Here is a 21,208-nt window from a genome sequence, read left to right as displayed (position 1 = left end):
AAGAACTGAGTGCATTTCATAATTAGAACATGATTGATAACCTCTATAACACAGAAGACTAGGAGTAAAACCAAGTTTGAAAGTGGTTAAGTACTAAGTGAGTGGTGAGGAAAGAGAACTTGATGATTCCTTATCATGGGCACAAGAGATTTTTATTCTGAGATTTAGAAACAGTATCTAAAATAAAATTACTTATTAGAACATGAAAAACAGTATGAAATTCAAACTGATAAAAGCCAGAAGAAGCATCTTAAACAAACCTTTGTCAGTAACACAGAATACAGAAAAAGCAACACTCCAAATTTGTTTCCCCACATTGAATACTGGTCCAAGACAGCATCTTTTAATTCTGATAAACTTCTGAATGATCTTTTTCTGGGGGGAGAAAAGAATTAAGTATTAGTACCATGATGAGAATAATTCCATTGACAAATGGGAAAATTTTTAAATCACCTTATACATTAAACTGTATACATACAAATGAGATTTGTGTCTCAAATTTCCAAATACAAATTTAGCCATTAAAAGCAAAAGCTATTGCTGACAAATGTTGCTAAATATATACCATTAAAACACAGTGCCTACTTGGCAGGAAAACTCTTCAACACTTAGGTGAACTGTCTGGCATCAATAAATTCTACAATAATTATACATTTTTAAAAATGAAGTAGCCCTCTCTAAGAAGTTTTCAAGAAAAAAGAAAACTTGACTCTGTAAAGCCTGAAAATTATGTAATAAATATCTGAATCCAAAGATAAGGTGTACATTTGTGGCTTCTTTTAAAAAAATTAATGTCATGTTTCAAATGCCACCTGTAATTCTATCAACATAGCTATCCTTACCTTTTATACTAAAAAGTTGAATGTTCTAATGAAAATATGGCACTTTTAATGAAAGTCACAGAAGGCATATTTTGGTAAACAAGAAACAATAATTCAAATATTTATTCTATTAGAAATCTTTGTATTCCTTCAGGTCAGAGAAACATTAAGCTAGAATGTTTTTTTTCATTGTAATGATGAAGAAGCTTTTAATATTATAGAAAAGCACATTCTGGTAGCTAATTTAGGAATCAGTTTTATTTAAGTAAACATTTAGAAATTATTTTTTTTAAAAAACTGGTAACAAATTAATCCTCAAGTACATAAATCTAAGTACCTTTCCAAGTATGAACAGACTTAAAATGGCAATGTGTCCACAAGGTAAGTATTTTAAATGTTCCAATGTTACTTACTGAATTAATGCATGAAATCGCTCAAAGCCAAGCTCTTCGACAGCCAAGGCAGCTATACATAAAAGACACTTTTCAGCACTACACATGGCAAATAAATGACACAAGATACACACAGCAGGCTGTAAATACTTTCAAGCAATCAAAATTTTTCCCTATTTCCTTACTCCCTTAAAATTGTTTGTTTTCAACTTTATTGTTACACAAATTTCTATTTCAGCATCTTAGTTACCATGATTATAACTAAAATGGGTATAATACTGAGAATGTAGAAGGGTGATTAAATAATAACATTTATTTTCAATTCAGTTATACGAAGATAATATATAAAATAGAGAAATTACTGACAGAGTGCTTCACACATCAACTGAAATGTGTCCTGCACTTTAAAATAATCTTTCAATTCATAGATCCAAATAAAATCATCATAGCTAATCTTCCTCCTTTATAATATAAAATCTGTAGGTTAATGTTTAATTATTATTAAACTAATGTGTATAAAAAGGCATAGCACTTGGAAACTACACAGGTTCAACAACAGCTTTAAGTTTGTTTCCTCATTTGTTTGTACAACTATTATTAGAGAAGTTTTCAGTAACTTATTTAGATTATGATTAATACAGTACAATTACAAATTTAAAAAATAACAAAGGAAAGAAATCATTTAAATCCAAGATAATATTTATGCAGCACTCTATACTGCATGCCAGGCCTCCTTCTAAATGTGCTACATGCCTTATCTCATTCAGTCCTCTAACAACACAATTATCCCCATTTTATAGAAGAGGACATGAGGCAGAGAAGAAGCTTCCCTAGAGCACCACCAAACAACAAGCAGAGCTGAGATCTGAATCCAGAGAGTCTTGGCTCCCTTTACAAAAATAACATCTTTAAAGCTCTCATACATGAATCAAAATGCCTACTCTAAAAAATTTGTCACAATGAACAATTTTATATATATTTTATAAAGCAAATCTTAGTACTTTTAAATATTAATTCTTACTTGAGAACGAAAGAAATTAATTCATCATGAATTCAAAATCAGGATTTTTTGAATTACGATTAAAAAGGTTTCATTAGGCTATCCTTTCAAAATCATTTTAATTTTCAAATGTTTTAAACTATTTTTAAAAATTTTTACCAGTCCAATGGGTTAATTTCAATAAGCTTTTGATTTGTGTGGGAAACAAACTGAAACTGAACCTGAGTATTCACTACTGCAAACAAGTGTGCGTTACCAAAAGCCAAAAACTACACACACCACACAAGCCAATGAAATTAATGTTTGAGCACAATGTACTATTGACAAGGGAGAAAACAGTTCACATGTAAAAATTTCAGGATAAAATAAAAATTCGACCTAACCTTTTCCAAATTGTACTAATTGCTTTGCAGTGCTTGATTACCTAAATAATTTTACTGGGTATATACTATGAAAGTAGACATAAAGATAGTTTAGAGAAAAGAGGCAAGCAAAATAAAAAGCTTAGCAGGCAGGATGGTGAAAAAATATAAAACACAAGAAAAAGAACATAGCTGGGAACAAAGGAAAGAACAGGTAAAACAGATTGTTATACGGAATAAAAACTGTAATGTAAGTTCTTTGCATTGTCAACATCTAAGGCAAATTCTCAAATTTTCAGTTAACAAAACTTTAAAAATTTTTACAGTACTAAGAACAGATTTAATATACGGCTTGATTTCATGTCCACTTTTAAAATGAGGCAAAGCAAAGTGGAAAACTACTAAAATATGTTTTCTGAAGAGGAACTAAATCTAACATGCCCACCTAGTTACTGACATACCAAAGTGAATACATTATGAGGCTATTTAACCTAGAGCAATTTAACCTCTAACTACAGAAATGTACAGTATACCCCATGGTTAAGTTCAGAGTGTACTACAAAAATACAAATGAAAAATGTTAAAAGAGAAGATCTTACTATTTTTTTTTGCATATTAATATATAGATTGGCTTTAAGAGGATATTCTTTAAACAACTTTTAAAAATTTTTTAAAACAACTTTCCTCTGTCTGAAGTTTCATGTCCTAAATACAACTATTAAACATGCTTCCACGCAACCCAGTAAAACCTGAAAAATACTTTAAAACCAATCTTAAGATTTTTGACTACCATCCTTGTAAATATTTTCCACTTGTTTTCTTCAGCTGTCATCATCAACTCTAAAAGTATGTTAAATCCTTTTTGAAAGGCTATGTTTGAAAGGCCTAAAAAGGAAACGTCATTCAACTGTTTAAATTTTAAAAATTATTCTTTGCAAATGTACTATGAGAATTTGCCACTATCACTGCAGAGAAAGAAGACGCTGACATTATCAGAGCCATTTCAGCCTGTGGAGACAGTAATACCTTAGGGATAATCCTACATGGAAATTGAGATGTGTATCATGAGTAATCAAAACGTACTCTCTATAAATCAGGTGTCCAATTTCTTTAAAAATAATTTCTGCAGAGATGATAGTTAACAGAATGCATCATAGGTAGAATAAGTCACTTTTTCAATATAAGCACACGGAGCTACCAATTATCAAAAGTCACATACTAGCAAGATAATTCCTGAAAAGAAAAACAGAAAAGCAACTCTTTACTTAGCTTCAGTACAACCAGAAGTCTCCATTTTACTAGTTCATTCTGGCAGTTTTGAGGTCAATTACATAAGAATTTTCAAAGGCTAAAAAATCCACAGAATATATGTTTTTTATGAATAAGAGTAGCTATTATTTAAAGAGAAATCCCCAATAATGAAAAACTTGAATGAAGGAATAAAATCTCTTTTTTAAAACTACCTTAAAATAATCCTTACATGTAGACTGTATTACACAATGTCCAAAAAATTCAGGAGGAAACCAAACAAAATGTAATGAAGAATAATGCCCCCATCTTTGCTCTAAGAAACCAAAGATATTTAAGAAATTTTCTAATGTCCAAAAATCCCTTTTCCAATACCAAAAAAAAAAAAAAGAAAAGAAAGAAAGAAAGAAAGAAAAAACAAACACCAACATTAAAGCATCTAAAACTAAAGTATGTAGGATTATGTTCTTCAAACTTTCTAAATGAGAATTCCAAAGCTCAGAGAGGGTCATCAAGCAGAAATTAACTAAAATTTTTTAAAAGTTTAATAGATGCATTTCCTTTCTTTTTTCCAAAAATGCAAGATACACAAGTGCAATATCCTCCAGCAACTAAAATAACTGACAGGGAAATGAAAAATATTAAGGCTCATCAATTAAGCTTAGGCTAAAAAAGATGTATTATGAAAATTTTAAATATATATCTTTTAATTTTTCAGTAGTTTCATTACAACAAAGATACAAGAAATTACTTCAGGAAATAAAAATGTATCTTACAAGAATGTTCCACTTGGCAACTAGACTCTGCAGGACTCCCAGAAATACTAGCTGTTTCCTCGGTTGTCTTTCCTCTTAACCAGGAAACCAGGCAGTAAGATCCAGAGTTGTCACAACAAGCACTTTCTAAAATATCACATAAGGTATGACAAAGGAGTTCCTTCCGCTCTTCCTCTAAAAATAACCAAAGTATCAGTTATAATGATTTTATTTGAAAAAAAAATCCTATCATGGATAACAATATTAAGAATGTTTTAATAATGAAAATCAAGCATTTTAAGTGGAAGATTCCCTCCCCTCCCCCCAGTAACCAATCTTACATTAAAAAAAAAAGTGCTTGAGGGTTAAAATGTCATCACTATTAAATATTGCCATTAATTAGAAAAAGAATGCTGAAAAATGAAGAATTAAAAATTAGGAGGAAGAATATATACATTACTTGGAATAACCTGATACTGATCTTTCCCCTTCCTTAGGCTGCAACGGGAGCCCTGAGGTCTCCTTTCCTGTCAGAACCAGGCACATTGTGAGGGTCTGCTGAGACTTCTATTTTTTCCTCATTTCTGAGTTAGTCTAATCTTTGATCTCCTTGTCCCACAGGGTAAGGATAATGAGGTAACACACAGCATATACAATACCACAATTCATGACATCAGCAGATGCCATCATGGTTATGTTGTATAATATAGAAACTCCTGATACTAGACTGCGGTGATCTGAACATTAGACCTCTATAGAAAAGGGCAATGAGAAAAATGCTCAGATAATTTGTTCTTGAGACTTAGCCACCTTCCATTTTCAAGCAGTATAGCTCTCCAAAAGCAGCGCTGCCCCCTGAAACTTTCAAATGGGATAAGATGTGTATGTGTACCCTATGTAAAATTTTATGCTATGGGGAGAATTTTACTTCTTTTAATAGATGAGCAGTTTTTTGAAGGCAGGAATTATGTCATTTTATTTTATAACCACCATGACATTTACATTTATAACAATGCTATATATTTTATCAATGTGAATATATTTCTATGCAAGAAATATTATAAATTTTACCAATAAAACACTGATGTTAATAGTATTCTTGGTTTCTTTTCTACTAAAATTTATGTTGCATTTCAGCTATTAATTAATAAAAAAGACACGAATGACACTTTAACTCCTAAATTTACAATCAACAGATTCTATGGGTATGGTTTGGAATGGAAACAGTTTTTGCTTTTATATACCAAACTAGGATTAGAATATATCCCATGTTCTTCCAGAAGTCATTGTGAGGTTCACCCGAAATTGTTCACTTAGGGAAGGAAAGACTTTGTGAACTGTCAAGTACTAAGCAAATGTTTGTTATTATCAGGCAGCACCACACAGCTCTCTGACCTAATCATATTGCAGATGCTAGGACAGCTTCGTTTGCGATTTAATCCAGAGTTATTTGCAGTATTATCTGCATTGTGTAAGGCACAGTCCTAAAAGTTGCAGGATTACAAAGATAACTATGAGTTCTTGCTCAGAGCTAAGACAAAACACAAAGGACTCTTCCTTACCCCATACTGTCATTCAACAGTTCAAGGAAATGGCCCAACCTTTTAGTGAGAGGCCAAATGTTTTGCCCTTTGTTCTATTATTCTGTCTTAGAAGTCTTGGGGAAATGGAATTTCTGAGTATACACATTAAAATTTGGAGTCACAGAACTTTCTGAAACACTGAAAAAAATAAATCTCAAGAAAAAAATCCCATTTATAGTTTACTTTTTAAAATAAATAATTTCAGTTCAACTAATGCCAATGAAAGCTGCATAGATCATCTATAAATTAGAAGGTGAAGGAAAAATTTATAGAAGACCACTATCATACCTGGGCAATCCCTCCAAGAAGACTTCTCTGAAGAAAACAGGAGCTTCTTCAAAAGAAATGCCTTTATACAATTAAAGCAATAGTTATTAGAATGCATTATAAGCATACCTTCATTTTCCTTTATTTTAAAATAGAAAAAAAAAAACAACAACCCTAATTTGTACCTCCTTTATTATCTACTTAATAGTGCTAAAAAAATTCAGATAGTTTCCCTTCACATTCAATGGTAAATGAGCATATTATTCAGAATACACTACTATAAACTTGATTCTAGATCCATAAAATTCTTCTTTCATAATATGTATTTTCTGGCAAATAGAATAACCGACTCAAAACAATAGACACAGAACCTGAAAATTAAAGAAACTTACTGCTCATTCACAAAGTGAAGACTCTAGAAATAGGGAAAAGACTACATTTCTCTTAGATTCCTTGGGGGAAAAGAAATCAAAATACAAAGGTGGTTCTGCTCTATTAGTTCTGACTTGTGATATGAGAATAAAGAGACTCATCACTTTATTATAAGATAAGGAGTTCCTAAATTCCTGGTTTAACTAAAAAAACTGTAAGATTCAAAAGAAAAAACAAATTGCTTTCTCACTTTCCTTAAGTGCGTCAACTATGTTACACTCATGAATTGATAGAAAGCAGCTCAGTATAGTGTTTCCTTCTCAAAATGCAGTTGAAAGATCATTTCCATCCTAGTCACCTGACTTGTTTATTAAAAATGAAGATCCTTAGGCTCCACCTACTGTATCTGAATCTACAGGGGGCAGATCCAAGAAAGAAGTTCTTTGACGCTTCTCACATGTTTGAAAGCTGTAGTGTATTGCTAAGAGGTCAGACACACCTAGGGGTGCATCTTGGTTCCACTACTTTACTAACCAAAAATAATAATAGCATAAACTTTAAAAGGTTGCAGTGAGGATTATATGAAATAATCTACATAATGCACTTAGCACAGTACCTGGCACCTAATAAGCAATCATTTCAAAGTGCTTGAACAAAAAACTAAGGAATAGTCTAACATTCTTAATAGAAGTAAAATCTACAAATACTACAAATAAGGGCTTCTAACTTTTCCCTAGTATGGTAATAACCATAAAACTGAGGAATATAACTAGATTACAAAACTTGGGAAAAGTGAGGTGGGATATCCATTATTTCACCACTAATACGATCGCTGTTATACTTTGATATGCTTCCTTCCAGTCTTTCTTTTATACCTGCTTTAAATTTTTATTACAAGTGAGAAGCATAATGGGTATGTGATTATGTTTCCCATTTTTCTGTTTTCCCACAGGATTCATAACTATAATTCTTAATCACTAATTGCCGATTGAGCTATCAAAATTTACTCAAACCTTATTTCACATTTAAACTACAGTACATTAGGTTTATAAATTTTTTCTTTTACTACTATAAATATAAAAACTTCATACTGAATACAACTTTTTTCCATATTAAGGATTACTTCTTTAAGAAAGACTCACAGAAATACAATGATTTTGTCAAAAAAAATCTGCATTATGGTTCCTGTTATAATGTAAATTCTTTCCCCAAATCAAAGTACAAATGTACTATATGGCAATATGAATATGCCAGCATCATCCTACTCTTACATGCACTGGCAATTATTTTATATTTAAAACTTAGAGTAAGTAATAGAATCTAGTTACTGTTTTATTTGTACTTTTATGGATTCCTAGTGAGGATGAACATCATGATTCTTTGGCTGTCCATCATTATTCCACCTGTTATGACTGCATACACATTATTTCACCACTAGAGTTTTAGTGTTTTTCTAACCAATTTGTACACGTTCATTGTATAAGAAAAACAATATCCACTTAATGCTAATAGTCACTGCAAATATTTTCCTGAGCCTGGACCTCACCCTTTCTCTTAGTGTTGACAATATAGTAGCATTTGTTTTTCTGTGGCTAAATATTGTACCAAGAACATATTTGGTACATGGTATCAGATGACCTACATTCAGTTTTTTCCCCTCAAACTGGCAACCACTCTTATCAGTGACATTCATTAAATTTCATTTTATTCTACCACTGATTTATAGTTACCTCTTTATCATGATACATAATAAATTCTCGGTAAATTGCTATATGTAACGTGGTCTACTCCTGCATTAACTACTAGGTTCCATAATATGCCTATTCTTTTGGCAAGAGTATCATGTTCTAATTTTTATAGTTTAAAAAAGTTTTAATATCTAGGACTTGCTCATTTCCCTTCATTAGGCTCAATGGCGTAGTTCTGACTTTTACATTGAAATATTTTTAAAAAACACAAAATTCTTACTGATTGAAAAGATTTATGTAACTATGAAACTAAATTACCACCTCAAAGATACAAGAGGGCTTTGAACATTACAATTATCCCTTGCAAAAATAGCTATCATTGTGGAAATATACTGAATTTTATAAAACAGGGGACTCCTGTGGTACATCTCGCATTTAACAATATAGTTAAATAGACTTTTAGTAAAAATAGACTTTCAGTAAAAATCCAGTAGGGGCAGTGTCAATATAACCTAATTTAAATACAGACAGGACAAGGAATCTTCAAATTCAGATAAGATTCTGCTAGCAACCAAAACTGCCCCAGCCTAAAAGTATAACAACTCTACTACTAATTTACAGTTAAATTTATATTAAGTAACTCCCAGGCAACATTCAAACATTCAAATTTTTCTTAATTTTTTTTATAATTCCACTAAAGCAAAAAAAAAAAAAAAATCAATTTTGCCCTTTGAAGAAATAAAATGATGATCCATAAAGGATATATTTTGGAATCATATAAATTTTTAATTTAATAATGTGGGGTATAAGACAAATTTACTTTGCAGCTAACAGTTCAGGAATGCATTCTTTATGCCCAATGAATAATATATATCACATTAAATATGTATTTTCAAAACGTGCTGATTAAAACATAATAAATTCCAGCTCTTCTTAGCACAGTTGTGAAATGACACTGCTGTTCAGACAATTTAGGTATTAAAGTAAACTGAAAATTCAATTCATGGTTTTAACTACGTAACATTTGCAGCAAATCAGCCTTTGAAATTTGAACAACACATTAGGATGCAAAATCATACACATATATTCAGATTAACACTATCTTGTGCAAAGAAAAAATCTTTTTAAAAAAATTGTGGAAATTCTGAAGTCAGTTATTACAATTTTATTTTAAAAGCCAAAGCTACAGCCTACAACTATAAAATACAACTTATTTTTAAAATGTGTAGGGTTTTAGAGCATGAAGATATTAACTGATCTTCAACTTTGTAGGAAAATCATTTTTACATAGAGAACAAATGAAAATAATACTATTGCTATGATATACCTAACAACGGCATAAAAAATCATAACTTGACAGGATCACTGTATTAGAAAGAGGTCATTATCATTAATTCCTTGTTTTCTGAATGTCAGGGAACACATATTACGTTTTCTTGACAATAAAAACAGCTGAAAGGCTATTGCTGTATAACCTGCCCATGTTCTGAATTCACTTTTTATTTTGGATATTTATAGTAATTTACATGAACAAAAGAGATAACTGATCATATCTCATTACATATAGACAGTTTAGAAAATGAAAAGTCAAGTATGAAACGTTTGAACATGTCCCTCTAAGGAGTTGGTAAAGTAGTCTATGTTACCTGAACAGGTGCAATAACAGCACAGGGGCCACCTTCAAACTGTTCTAATGCAGATCCCTCTGATTCACTAAACACAAACCCTAAAAATGAAAGCAAGTAGCAAAGATTAAAAATGTAATTCAAACAGCAGCCCAAAGAATTTTTAATGTACTTTGCTTGAGAAAGATCACTTATTACAAAAGCAAAATATCTCCAAATTATTTAGGCACAATGGTTCTTAACTTTCGGGGGGGTGGGGGGGAATCAAGGAACCCTCTGAAAAAAGATCTGGAGCCTATGCTCCCATCCCTGTGCCCCAAATGCATGTAAACAGACACACACACACACACATACACACACACGCACGCACTCTCTCTCATTCTCTCTCACATGCACACACAAAATTTTGTTACCTAGGGATCCCTCTAAATGGACTAGGGGGATAAAGTGTGGACCTCTGTAAAAGAACACTAAATTAAATAACTTATTTGAAGAAAGATGAGTCTATCTACTGAATTCAACCAGAATTTTTAGGACCCTTTCCATACAGAATCTTTTTGCATTTCAATCTTTGAGTCATATTGTATAAACTAAAAATTAAATGGCATCATAGACAGTGAATGTGTTCAAACCAGCTCTATCTTAATTTCGCTATTACCCAGCCAGCACTGACTGAGAGTGACCCGTAGATGTTCCTACAGATAGCACAGGGCCAGAAGTCCAGAGGACTGAGTGACAGGACGCTCTCTGTAACACTGCTGGGAAATCATTTTGCCTCCCTAGATCTCTGTCTAGTTATCTTAAAATGATGGTTTCCAATTCCAATATGCTTGGAATACGTAAAGTTTCACTAACTGTTGTAGTTTTAGTCATTCATCCCACAAACATTTAATGAACCTAAGATACTACAGCAAGCATCCAGCATGTATGCATGAATGACAGAGTCTCTGGTCTACAGGAGCCAATGATACAGGTGAACACAGACAGATGAACAAATGAACATAAAACAGAAGTATGAATACAGTATTATTGGATACAGAAAGGAATGATTTACTCTGAGTCAAGTCACAACAGGGGACTCGGTGATTTTTAATAGGAATTTGCAAGGATGAAGATGAGGAATGATTTTTAGGTGAAGAAAACACCTTTATTAAAAGGAAAAAGGTTTGGTGAGAGCAGGGCAAGTTTATGGGGCAGAGGAAAATTTAATATAGCTGAGGGTATATAGTATGGGGGTAGCATGGGGAAGATGGTACATTGGAAGAGGGAAAGCGGACAAGAGGTTAATAGTGGGAAGGGCCAGACCATGACAAGTCCTAACTGAACTGTAATATGATCATACTGTTTTCTCCCCTCTTTTTTAAAGGAATAAAATGGGGAGGAGACTGTTTGAACAGCCATATGGAGATGGTATCAACTTAATAAAATTCACATTAGTGTGGAGAGAAGAAACTGCACCTAAACAGTATTTCCTATGGTAAAAATTAAGATTTGATGAGCATGTGCAAGTGGGGCAAAGAAATTAGAGCAGACTGAAGTTTCTAGCTTGAGACACCAGGTGAGAGCAACTGAGATAAGAAATAGCATAGAGGATCCTATTCCATCCCACCTCCTCTCTCTTAACCTTTCAATCCCTCTCTTTCAAATAGGACTTAAACATGTATCTTACATATTTATAAACAAAAAAATCCTCCTTAAGAATCCATCAAAAGCACTTTGAGTAAAGAGCTGAAAACTTATGTCAACACAAAAACCTCCACACAGATATTTCTAGCACCTTTATTCATAATTGCTAATACTTGGAAGCCACTAAGCTGTCCTTCAGTAAGTGAATGGGGTAAATGAACTGTGGTACATCCAAACAACAAACTATAATCCAGCACTAAAAAATAAATGAGCTCACAAGTCACAAAAAGACATGGAGAAACCTTAAGTGCATATTACTCAGGGACGTAACCAACTGGAAAAGGCTACATACCATATGATTCCAACTATATGATATCCTGGAAAAGGCAAAACTATGTAAACCGTAAAAAGATGAGTAGTTTCCAGGGATTGGTGGAGGGAGAGAGGAAGAGGGATGAATGTGCAAAGCACAGAAGACTTTTAGTGCAGTGAAAATACTATGAAACCATAATGATGGATAAATGTCATTATACATTTGTCCAAACCCAGAGAATGTAGAACACCAAGACTGAGCTGTAAACTATGGACCTTGGGTGATGATGATATGTCAGTGCAGGTTCATTTATTAACAAATACTCCACTCTGGTGGGGGGTAATGATAATAGCAGAGCCTATACATGCTGTGGGAGTAGGAGGTATGTGAGAAATTTCTGTAGCTTCCCCACAGGTTTGCTATAAACTTTAAACTTCTCTAAAAAAGTTAAGTCTAAATTTTTTAAAAAATTCAGTTGACCATTAAAGAAAAAAACCCACCCCAAACTCCAACCACCACCCTTTCAAAGCCCACTTAGTTGTCTAAATGCACTGTCTCAATCTCCTTACCTCACAATTTATTCAACCCTCAAAATTTGGTTTTCAACCTATGACTGCACCAAATTCATTCTCACCAACTCGGTCAATGAACAGTACAGATGATTTCACAAGCTCTTCTCAATTACTCTCCAGAGAATCACCTGAAATGCTAACCACAGATTTCTTCTGAAAAACCTTGCCCCTTGGCTTTACTGGTCCCTCTTGTTACAAATTTCCCTTTTCAGTTTCTTCTCCATCCCCTCGGTCAACTCCTCTTCAAAGCTAATGTTCCTCATGTCTTGGCTTTAGGATCTATGTTCTTTTCATTTCATACATTCTCCTTGGGTAACTCATCTACTCCCAAGATTCCCATTACTGGTTATAATCAGGGAATCCTCAAATACAGCCCAGATTACAACTCTAGACATAAACAGAGTCTAATTTACTTAACGTGTCCTGTATGATCTGGTTTCTACCTAAATCTCCTAACTCATCCTTTACCATTCTTCCTCTTAGACTTCAGGCTGAGATTCTTTCAGGTCCTCAAATATCTATTTTCTTTCAGGTTTTTTACCCTTTTTGAATATATTGTGCCCTGCACTTGAAACACTTGCTAACCTTTCTCTGTCACTTTAAGGCAAGATCTTCTTGGTTCAAGACCCCAAACCGTGATTTCTAGATGTCCATTTGTAGCCCATCTCTGATCTACCCTGAAGTTTAAACCACTGTCATCTCTCACCTAGAGTACCGTTAAGAGTTTCCAATGAGATGTCCTCATTTTTCCCCACCGATCCCACTCCATCGTCATTTGTTCACCATAGAGTTACCAAAGGAATATGGTAGACTTGGAAATCAGATGTTATCATAACCTGCTTAATACGTTTCAGTGGCTTCTCATGGCAATTAGAATGAAAGTCAAACTCCTTTTCATGTCTTTAAAAGACACCATAACTATCAAACCCACATTTCTTCAGTTCACTCTCACTTTATCTACAGTGACCTTAGAACATCCCAAGATCTTTATGTTAGCTCTATTCCTTCTCCATTCATTTCCCCTTCTCTTTTCAGAAAGCTGAATCCTTCTCATTCTTTTTTTTCCCCTTTTCATTCTTAAGGACTCATTTTAGGTGTTAACTCCTCAGAGATATTCCCTGATAATCCTACCTTAGTAGGTCTCTCCTACCATCCCCAGCACAACCAGTATTTTTCATAATCTGTGATTACTATATATTATTGCTTATTTACTTATTATTTGCCTTACATGTATCTTGCCTGTTCTCTTATTACTGTTTTCCTAGTATATTGTGTAGTTCATGCTCTCTGGACTGCTGCAAGGAAAGATAGCGGAGGATTTTGTTTCTAGGTATGCCAAGTTTAGTTGTGAGATAACCACTTGGCAACATTTAGAAGTGGGGAAACATGGGTCTGGAACTCAGGGCAGGGATTAGGATCAGACACAGCAATCTGAATCATCCTCAACATGGCAGTCAAAGTAAAGGAGATAATGCAAAACAAAGATGATGGAATTGGGATTAGGATTAAACACAGCAATCTGAATTATCTTCAACATGGCAGTCAAAGTAAATGAGAACATGTAAAGCGAAGATGACAGAGTTGGGCACGTTAAAAAATAAGCAGAGGCTGAGTGAGCAAAGGACAAAGATTAGAAAGGTAAGAGAAAAACAAACACACTGAAGTCCTCCAGGAAGTAAAGAGTAGTCATTTGCTACAAATGCTACTGAGTAAAAACATAAATTAAAACACTGGATTAAGCACATCACTGAAAATACAAAAAAAGAAACCTAGAGCACTGGAGAGAAAAACCACTTTAAAGGGTTGAGGTGTGATTCAGAATCCAAGGACAAAAAGTAAATGCGATCTACTTTTAAACAAGTGAAGAGATTCACCTTTTTTTTTTTTTTTTTTTTTTTAAACCATTCCTTATTTCCATTAGGAACAGAGCTAGATGCAGTGGGGGACCTCCTGGCTGTATCTCCTGTTCTAGGTTGGACAAAAATAATGGTAAAAATTATTGTAAAAAAAATGGTAACCTGAAAAGTGTAGCTGGATAAAGAATTATTATTTATATAGACTGAGGGCCATGAGTTTAAAAAGAGAAGAGTGATTATATGAGAAGGAGGACGTTTAAAGACTCCAAGTCTTGAAAGAGTGGTGGTGTAGTGATGGAGGCAGGAGACGGGACTGGATAAAAAGAGGTTCTCAAAGTGTGGTCTACAGAACCTTGGAAATCTGAAACCCTTTCAAGGGATCTACTAGAGGTAAAAATAATTCTCATAAGGATATGAGGATACTAAGACATTATTTGACCTTTACACTTGACATTCATAGCAACGGTACAATAGCAATGGTGGGTGTTACTGTTGGTGTCTTAGAACACATGAAGGCAGTGTCATTAACTGTACTAGCAGTCACCATCCTGGTAAATAAAACCACCCTCTTTCAAACATAAAGAAAAAGCCATTTAACTAAAGAATGCCCTTACTGATGCTACTTTTATTAAATCTTGACCTTGAATAAAGTGTTCTTTTAAAAAATATTCTGCATGACAAAATGGCAACTATCCATAAAGCACCTCTGCTACATACCTTGATGATGACTGATCTTTGTCTCAAGAAAAAGCATGTGTGTAATTTTCTGAATTGCAAGCTGGAAGTACTTTTTTGTAGAGCACTGTTTTTATTCTGAGAGGCTACTGACAGACTATGATTACTCAGACTTGGGTTTGTGGCAAACCCTTTCTCAGAAGTGAATGAAGTGAATGATGTGAGCTTGATACTTCAAGGAAAATAACTGACAGTTATTTTTGCCAGTGATAAAATTTCAGGCTTTCAAGCAATAACTAAAATTTTGGAAAACCCGCATCCAGCACCGTGAACTTGACACAGTGACTCAATTCTTAGATATTTTTCTAATGACACCAGTGGTGATAGTAATAGGACTGTTGATACTGTCAAAAGGAATGTATTATCATTTGGAAATGTCAGCAGAAACCAGTGGACCAACGACTCCTAAAGAACTAATGCACAGTGTTAGAAATAAATGCTCAAGTAAAGGTCCACTCAAAATATAAGACAAAACCAATGGTTTTCAATTTAACAGAGTACAAAAAATTCATTCATTGGGAATGAATTCCCAATGAATTCATGTGGCTCAGATTCCATATTGCAAATAACCTCTAAGAAACTACCACCTGTCAAGTTGTGGTGTAGTAGCAAAGACAGATGGCCACAATTATCTGAAAAGGCTGTTGTAAGACTCTCACCTTACCAATTACAATCTTTGTGAGGCTGGATTTTCTACACTTCCTAACAACATGACCGCAACAGACTGAACAGAAAGTAAATGTGAGGATCCAGCTATCTTCTAATGAGCCAGACATCAAAGAGATTTACAGGAATGTAAAACAATACCTCAGGTCTCATTAATTTTATTTTTCATATTGAAGTCCTTAATAATTTTTCAGAGTATAATACGGCCTGGAGTTCAAAATCTTCAGAGCCACTGGCCTAGAAGTGAATCTTAACAGGCTTCTAAATTATATATACAGGCAAAGAGGAAGTGATATTACTGAGTAAGAATGAGGGGAACGAGAGAAAATTGAGGAGAATGTTAATTCTGAAAAACGTTAAGAAAGGCTGACAAGATAAAGAACTGAGACAAACACTGAGGGCTCAGCTAAGGTTTGAGGACTACATTTGTGCAGATGCTGACCACAATTTTCTCCATCGATACACAGCAGCATGGGAGAAACGGAATAGACAACAGGCTACGGGGAGGATGAGAAACAGTACAATGCACAGAACAAATTTAATAAGGACAAATGAGATCTGATGGTGCTGGTTATCATGTCAAGATAACCAAACAGAGGTCCAACCTAGAACAGGAGATACAGCCAAGAGGTCCCCCAGTCCATCTAGCTCTGTTCCTACTAGAAATAAGGAAAGGATCCCTGATGTTGGGCCTAAGGGTAGAGGCGAACTTAGGTTCTGTCAAACTTCGGGGTATGTAATAAACATGAATCAGTAATGCATTCTTACCTTCCTTAGAATTACTAATAATGTAATGTAGTTTTCAAGATTCATGAGTGGGACTTATAGCTGAAAAGCATTATAGTGAGTTGCTTTTGTAAGCTAGATATAAAAACCTCATGGAGAGAATTCTAGGCAGATCTGCTGTATTCCAAATTCTGTTTAATTACATTAATATTCTGTATAATTACAGTATACATGTTTGACTGTGTTAAGTGATAATGAACAAAGGCTATTAGGGCACAAAATGAAATAAAGTCAACTAAATGTAAATTAAGTATTCTAAAATAGGAGTAAGCTAAGTAGGCTTCTCCCCTTACAATAAGGTTTCACTTGAATTTAAATTTTTTAGGATATAGTTATTTCTCTTGTATTCATGTATTCAATATTTCCTATCTTTAAAAGGAATTGTCTTTTCACAAAATGTTTTTTTCTGATTAGATCTGAAATTAGCCATCTAATCCTAAATATGTAATTTTGTATCACATTTCATAGTACTGAAGACAGAGAAATCTGTTTTATACCTCTTAACTAATTTAAACCTGAGCCATGAACCTCTTCGTAATTTTCCCATATTTTACTCTTACATGACTTACTCTGTATCTATATTATTCAAACCAATTTTTAACTTCTGCCTCCATAATTCTAGGCTCTCAAGTAAACAAAAGCCCATAGAAAGACTGGATCATCATTACAAACTGGATAATACTGGTTAAATCAAATCTGAGCTGTGCCTTATTTTCCTCATCTATTAAAATAAGGAAAACTACATTTATCCTTTGTTATCTCTCATGTTTGTTGCAAGGATTAAACAGGACTTCCAGAAACTGTAAAGCATGGTGTAATGTAAGAAATTATCATAGTTACTTTGAACTAAAAAAACACATTATGTATCCAAAGTACCAAGAAATTAACTTTGTCATATAAACTTGTAAATTTTAAGTTTAGAAAAACTGGATTTTAGGTGACATGATTCAGATAGGTTGGAGAAAAGAATATCCATTCTTGAGAAAAATAAAAGGTGTCCAACAACAAACACTTCTGAAATGATATGATCCACATTACCCTCATTTTGGAAAAAATTAATCAATACTGGTGTTTCAGGGTGCCTGGGTAGCTCAGTCGGTTAAGTGTCTGATTCTTGGTTTCGACTCCGGTCATGATCTCAGAGTCATGAGACAAAGCCCCAAGTTGGGCTCTGCCCTGGGCTGGGAGCCAGCTGAAAATTCTGTCTCCCTCTGCCACTCCCCCTGCTTATGCATGCTAACTCTCTCATAATAATAATAATAATAATATAATAATAATAGTAGTAGTAGTAGTAATAATAATAACTTACCATTATTACTTTGGTAAAATGTTAATTATTATAATAATAAATGTATTAACTTATAAATACATTTGATACTTATATTTTAACTGATCCCTCACTTATCCTAAGTTATTTGTTAAACTTTTTTTTCATATTACATAACAAAAATTGTCATATACCACAGGTTCAAATTCAATCAACTGTAGCTCTATTCCCTAACCCATTCCCATAAGCCCCCCCCCAAAACAATGAACTGATATAAATAGGAAATGTATTTCTCCTTCTTGGGTTAATCTTATAGGTTAAACAAATAAATAAATAAATAAATAAAGCTTAGGGGAAAGGGAAAAAAGGAAAAAAAATAGTTTCTAAGAGCTTATAATCTAGATCAGGGGTTGACCTGTTTCTGTAAATGCTGTTTTGGAACACCGCCATACCTATATTATCTAGGGCTGCTTTTGCTGCAATGGCAGAGATTACTATTGAGACAGAACAATAAATGCAGCTGACTCTCTTACAGAAAAAGTTTGCGGAACACTGAACTAGACAATCAATACTAAAAAGAAAACAGAAATTCCCAATAAGTCAAAATGTTTTCATTTATAAGATTAGTACTTATTCCTGTCGGCTCTAGATGACTCTTATTTTGGTTCTGCTGGAAGTTGGTTTATCTACCACTTGCTACCATCCCTAGCACTACTGTCCTGGTCCAACTAAGCCACCACTACTGCAAATGTCTCTCATTTGATCCTGCTGTCTCTCTCAAGCCACTACAGTCTATCTTCAAACCCAGCAGTGAGATCAGTCCTTTTAAAAACTTGTCATGCCATGTCTCTTCTCTGCTCCAAACCCTGCAATGACCCCTCATTTCATTCAGAATAAATGCCAAAGCCCTTATCATGGCCTATAAGGCTTTACTGGTCATTCTTTGAAAGGGATTTCTCACATCATTTTTTATTACTCTTCCTTTCCTTCATTGCATCTTCAGCTGAACTAGTCTCCCTCCTGCTCCTTAAACAAAAAGCCAGGAATATTCTGCATCACATTTTTAAAAATTTTTATTTATTTATGATAGTCACACAGAGAGAGAGAGAGAGAGAGAGAGAGAGAGAGAGGCAGAGACACAGGCAGAGGGAGAAGCAGGCTCCATGCACCGGGAGCCCGACGTAGGATTCAATCCCGGGTCTCCAGGATCGCGTCCCTGGGCCAAAGTCAGGCGCCAAACTGCTGCGCCACCCAGGGATCCCCCTGCATCACATTTTTTATAACAGCTAGTCTCTCTGCCTGGAACACTCTTCAGATAACTGCATAACTCAGTTGTTTCCGGTGCTCGCTCAAATCTCAGCTTAAAATGAAGGCATATCCACATCACCCCATTCCACAATTCTCTATTTCTTTATGTTCTAACTATTACATGTACTTCATTTTGCTATGCTTCTTACTTGTCTTCCTTCCCATCCTACCTACCAAGTCTGACTTGCAGAGGCCTGGAACACTGCTGTAGTTTGTGGGAAGAAGGACAAAGAGGATAAATGGTGCTTCTGAATGAGGTAGAAAATATACTTTTCTTAAAAAATGATCACAGAAAATTAAGCAGGAGGAAAGAAAGCCGGAGACTCAATTTCCAAGTCAGAAAATAACAACTGCAAATCTTTAAATTATGTAATTTGTCTTTCAAAGAAAAACTGGCAAAAAACCCAAAACAAAACAAAAACCCCACCAAACTTTTTTCCCCCCAAAGAAAAAGGAACTGCAGGAGAGAATTATCTAAAACTGCCAAATGAGTTCAAACAACGATGTGCCACTTCTGTGGCTCACTGATTTCACATATTACCTGAAACTGCCAAATTAATTTAAAAAATCCAACTCTGTGCTGCAGCAACTCCTGCAGCTTGTCTTAATGTGTCAAAAAAAATTAACATGATCAATATTAATTCAAAAATGTAAACATAATTTCACAAATACTTACCCCAAACATCTTACACCTTTAACTTGCTTCCAAAAAACTCTTAAGATTACAGTTGTCAAAGCAAAGTTACAGACTAGGAAATAGAGCCAAAGGTGGTGTCACATTACAAATGCTGTAAGGCAAGTGCAGCAGTGTCTTGTGCCTATTCTCATAATCCCAAATGACTGCCAAAGCAATCATCAGCAATGATTTTTGTCTCTAAATGAATAAATGAATACGGCAGTTAACAAAGCAAAGCCAATTAACAACCTCCCTCATGATTCAGAGGTGGTAACTTAAAAATACATATTTGGTTGCCTGAAAATCTTGATCAATATAAGACCATGAAGAATTATATATCCACAATATAAACATATTCTAAAAAAAAAAATCTTTATCTTTAAAGATATCTTTAAAGGTGGTGGCTGAATGAATCCTGTTAAGGAATTTCTTGGCACAGTATTCTCATATGTCATAACGTCGTACTTTAAGTAATAATTATCACGTATCCTCTTTGCTTCAATAAAAAAAAAATAATGAAAGTAAAAATAAAGTATTCGTCAAATAAACAATAATTTCTTGTAATCATCAGGTCATGGCCAGAGAGTGATCTTTGGCTTAGCCTTCCAATTAAATACTTTTTAAATGAAGTCCTAAGAATTTCCAATGTCAGATATCGTGCTAAGTGCCTCAGTGGATTTACATGCCTTCAATCCTCACAACGACCCTGTAAGGTTGACACTACTATTATCTGCATTTTATAGAGAAAGAAACTGAGGCTTAACTAAGTCAAATCATTTGAACCTGGGACCAAAATACACCTGTTCCAAAGTCTTCGCTTAACCAGTCCTTAGAAAGGCCTCCGAATTCTCCCGGAATCTGCAGTTTTAACATAAAGGCTCAATACTATCTTATTCTATGTTGTAAATGCTTAATCAATGCTAATTACACAGGAAGTAAAATTTTTCTTAAATCTTCAGAGCCCCTTATACCTCAGGGCAGTTCACTATAGGATAAATGAAGTCAAAGTAGAAGGTAAGCTTTAAAATCTGCAAATGCAGGCGTCCAAGATTTCAGAAAATATGACTTCAGTGATGTAATTAAAATGTGTAAAAAGAGCCAAACTAATTACATGTTAAGGTTTGGAAACTCAAAGGAACAAGTGAAAACAGAGCCATATTAAGAACTGGGAGACTTGTAAATTCACTCCCATTCTATCAACTTGTGCAACTTTGGCCTGTTCATTTAGCCCCACCACTCATTTTCCTCATTTGCAAAACAAGAGTGATGGACTCAATAAGCTGCCCGTAA

At 34.1% G+C, this 21,208-nt stretch overlaps 1 protein-coding gene across 4 annotated transcripts in view; it reads right to left on the bottom strand.

Moving 5' to 3' along the window:
- Window positions 1-21,208, bottom strand: part of MINDY3 (MINDY lysine 48 deubiquitinase 3) — an 84,319-nt gene that overhangs the window by 61,512 nt on the left and 1,599 nt on the right. For 2 of the 4 annotated variants that reach the window (XM_025445091.3, XM_035713357.2), the window contains exons 2-6: window positions 10,135-10,214; window positions 6,450-6,510; window positions 4,600-4,773; window positions 1,235-1,286; window positions 261-375 (exon numbers count right to left, since the gene is read on the bottom strand). In XM_025445091.3, the coding sequence (XP_025300876.3) occupies window positions 261-375; window positions 1,235-1,286; window positions 4,600-4,773; window positions 6,450-6,510; window positions 10,135-10,214 (482 nt within the window). Of the gene's footprint in view, window positions 1-260; window positions 376-1,234; window positions 1,313-4,599; window positions 4,774-6,449; window positions 6,511-10,134; window positions 10,215-21,208 lie in introns of those variants that run through there. The other 2 variants (XM_035713359.2, XM_049100417.1) reach the window with 2 other exon arrangements.

The sequence above is a fragment of the Canis lupus genome, chromosome 2, assembly GCF_003254725.2.
Source record: "Canis lupus dingo isolate Sandy chromosome 2, ASM325472v2, whole genome shotgun sequence".
Lineage (NCBI taxonomy): Eukaryota > Metazoa > Chordata > Mammalia > Carnivora > Canidae > Canis > Canis lupus.
Note: the sequence above shows the minus strand (reverse complement) of the source record. Positions and strands in the feature narration are given on the sequence as shown.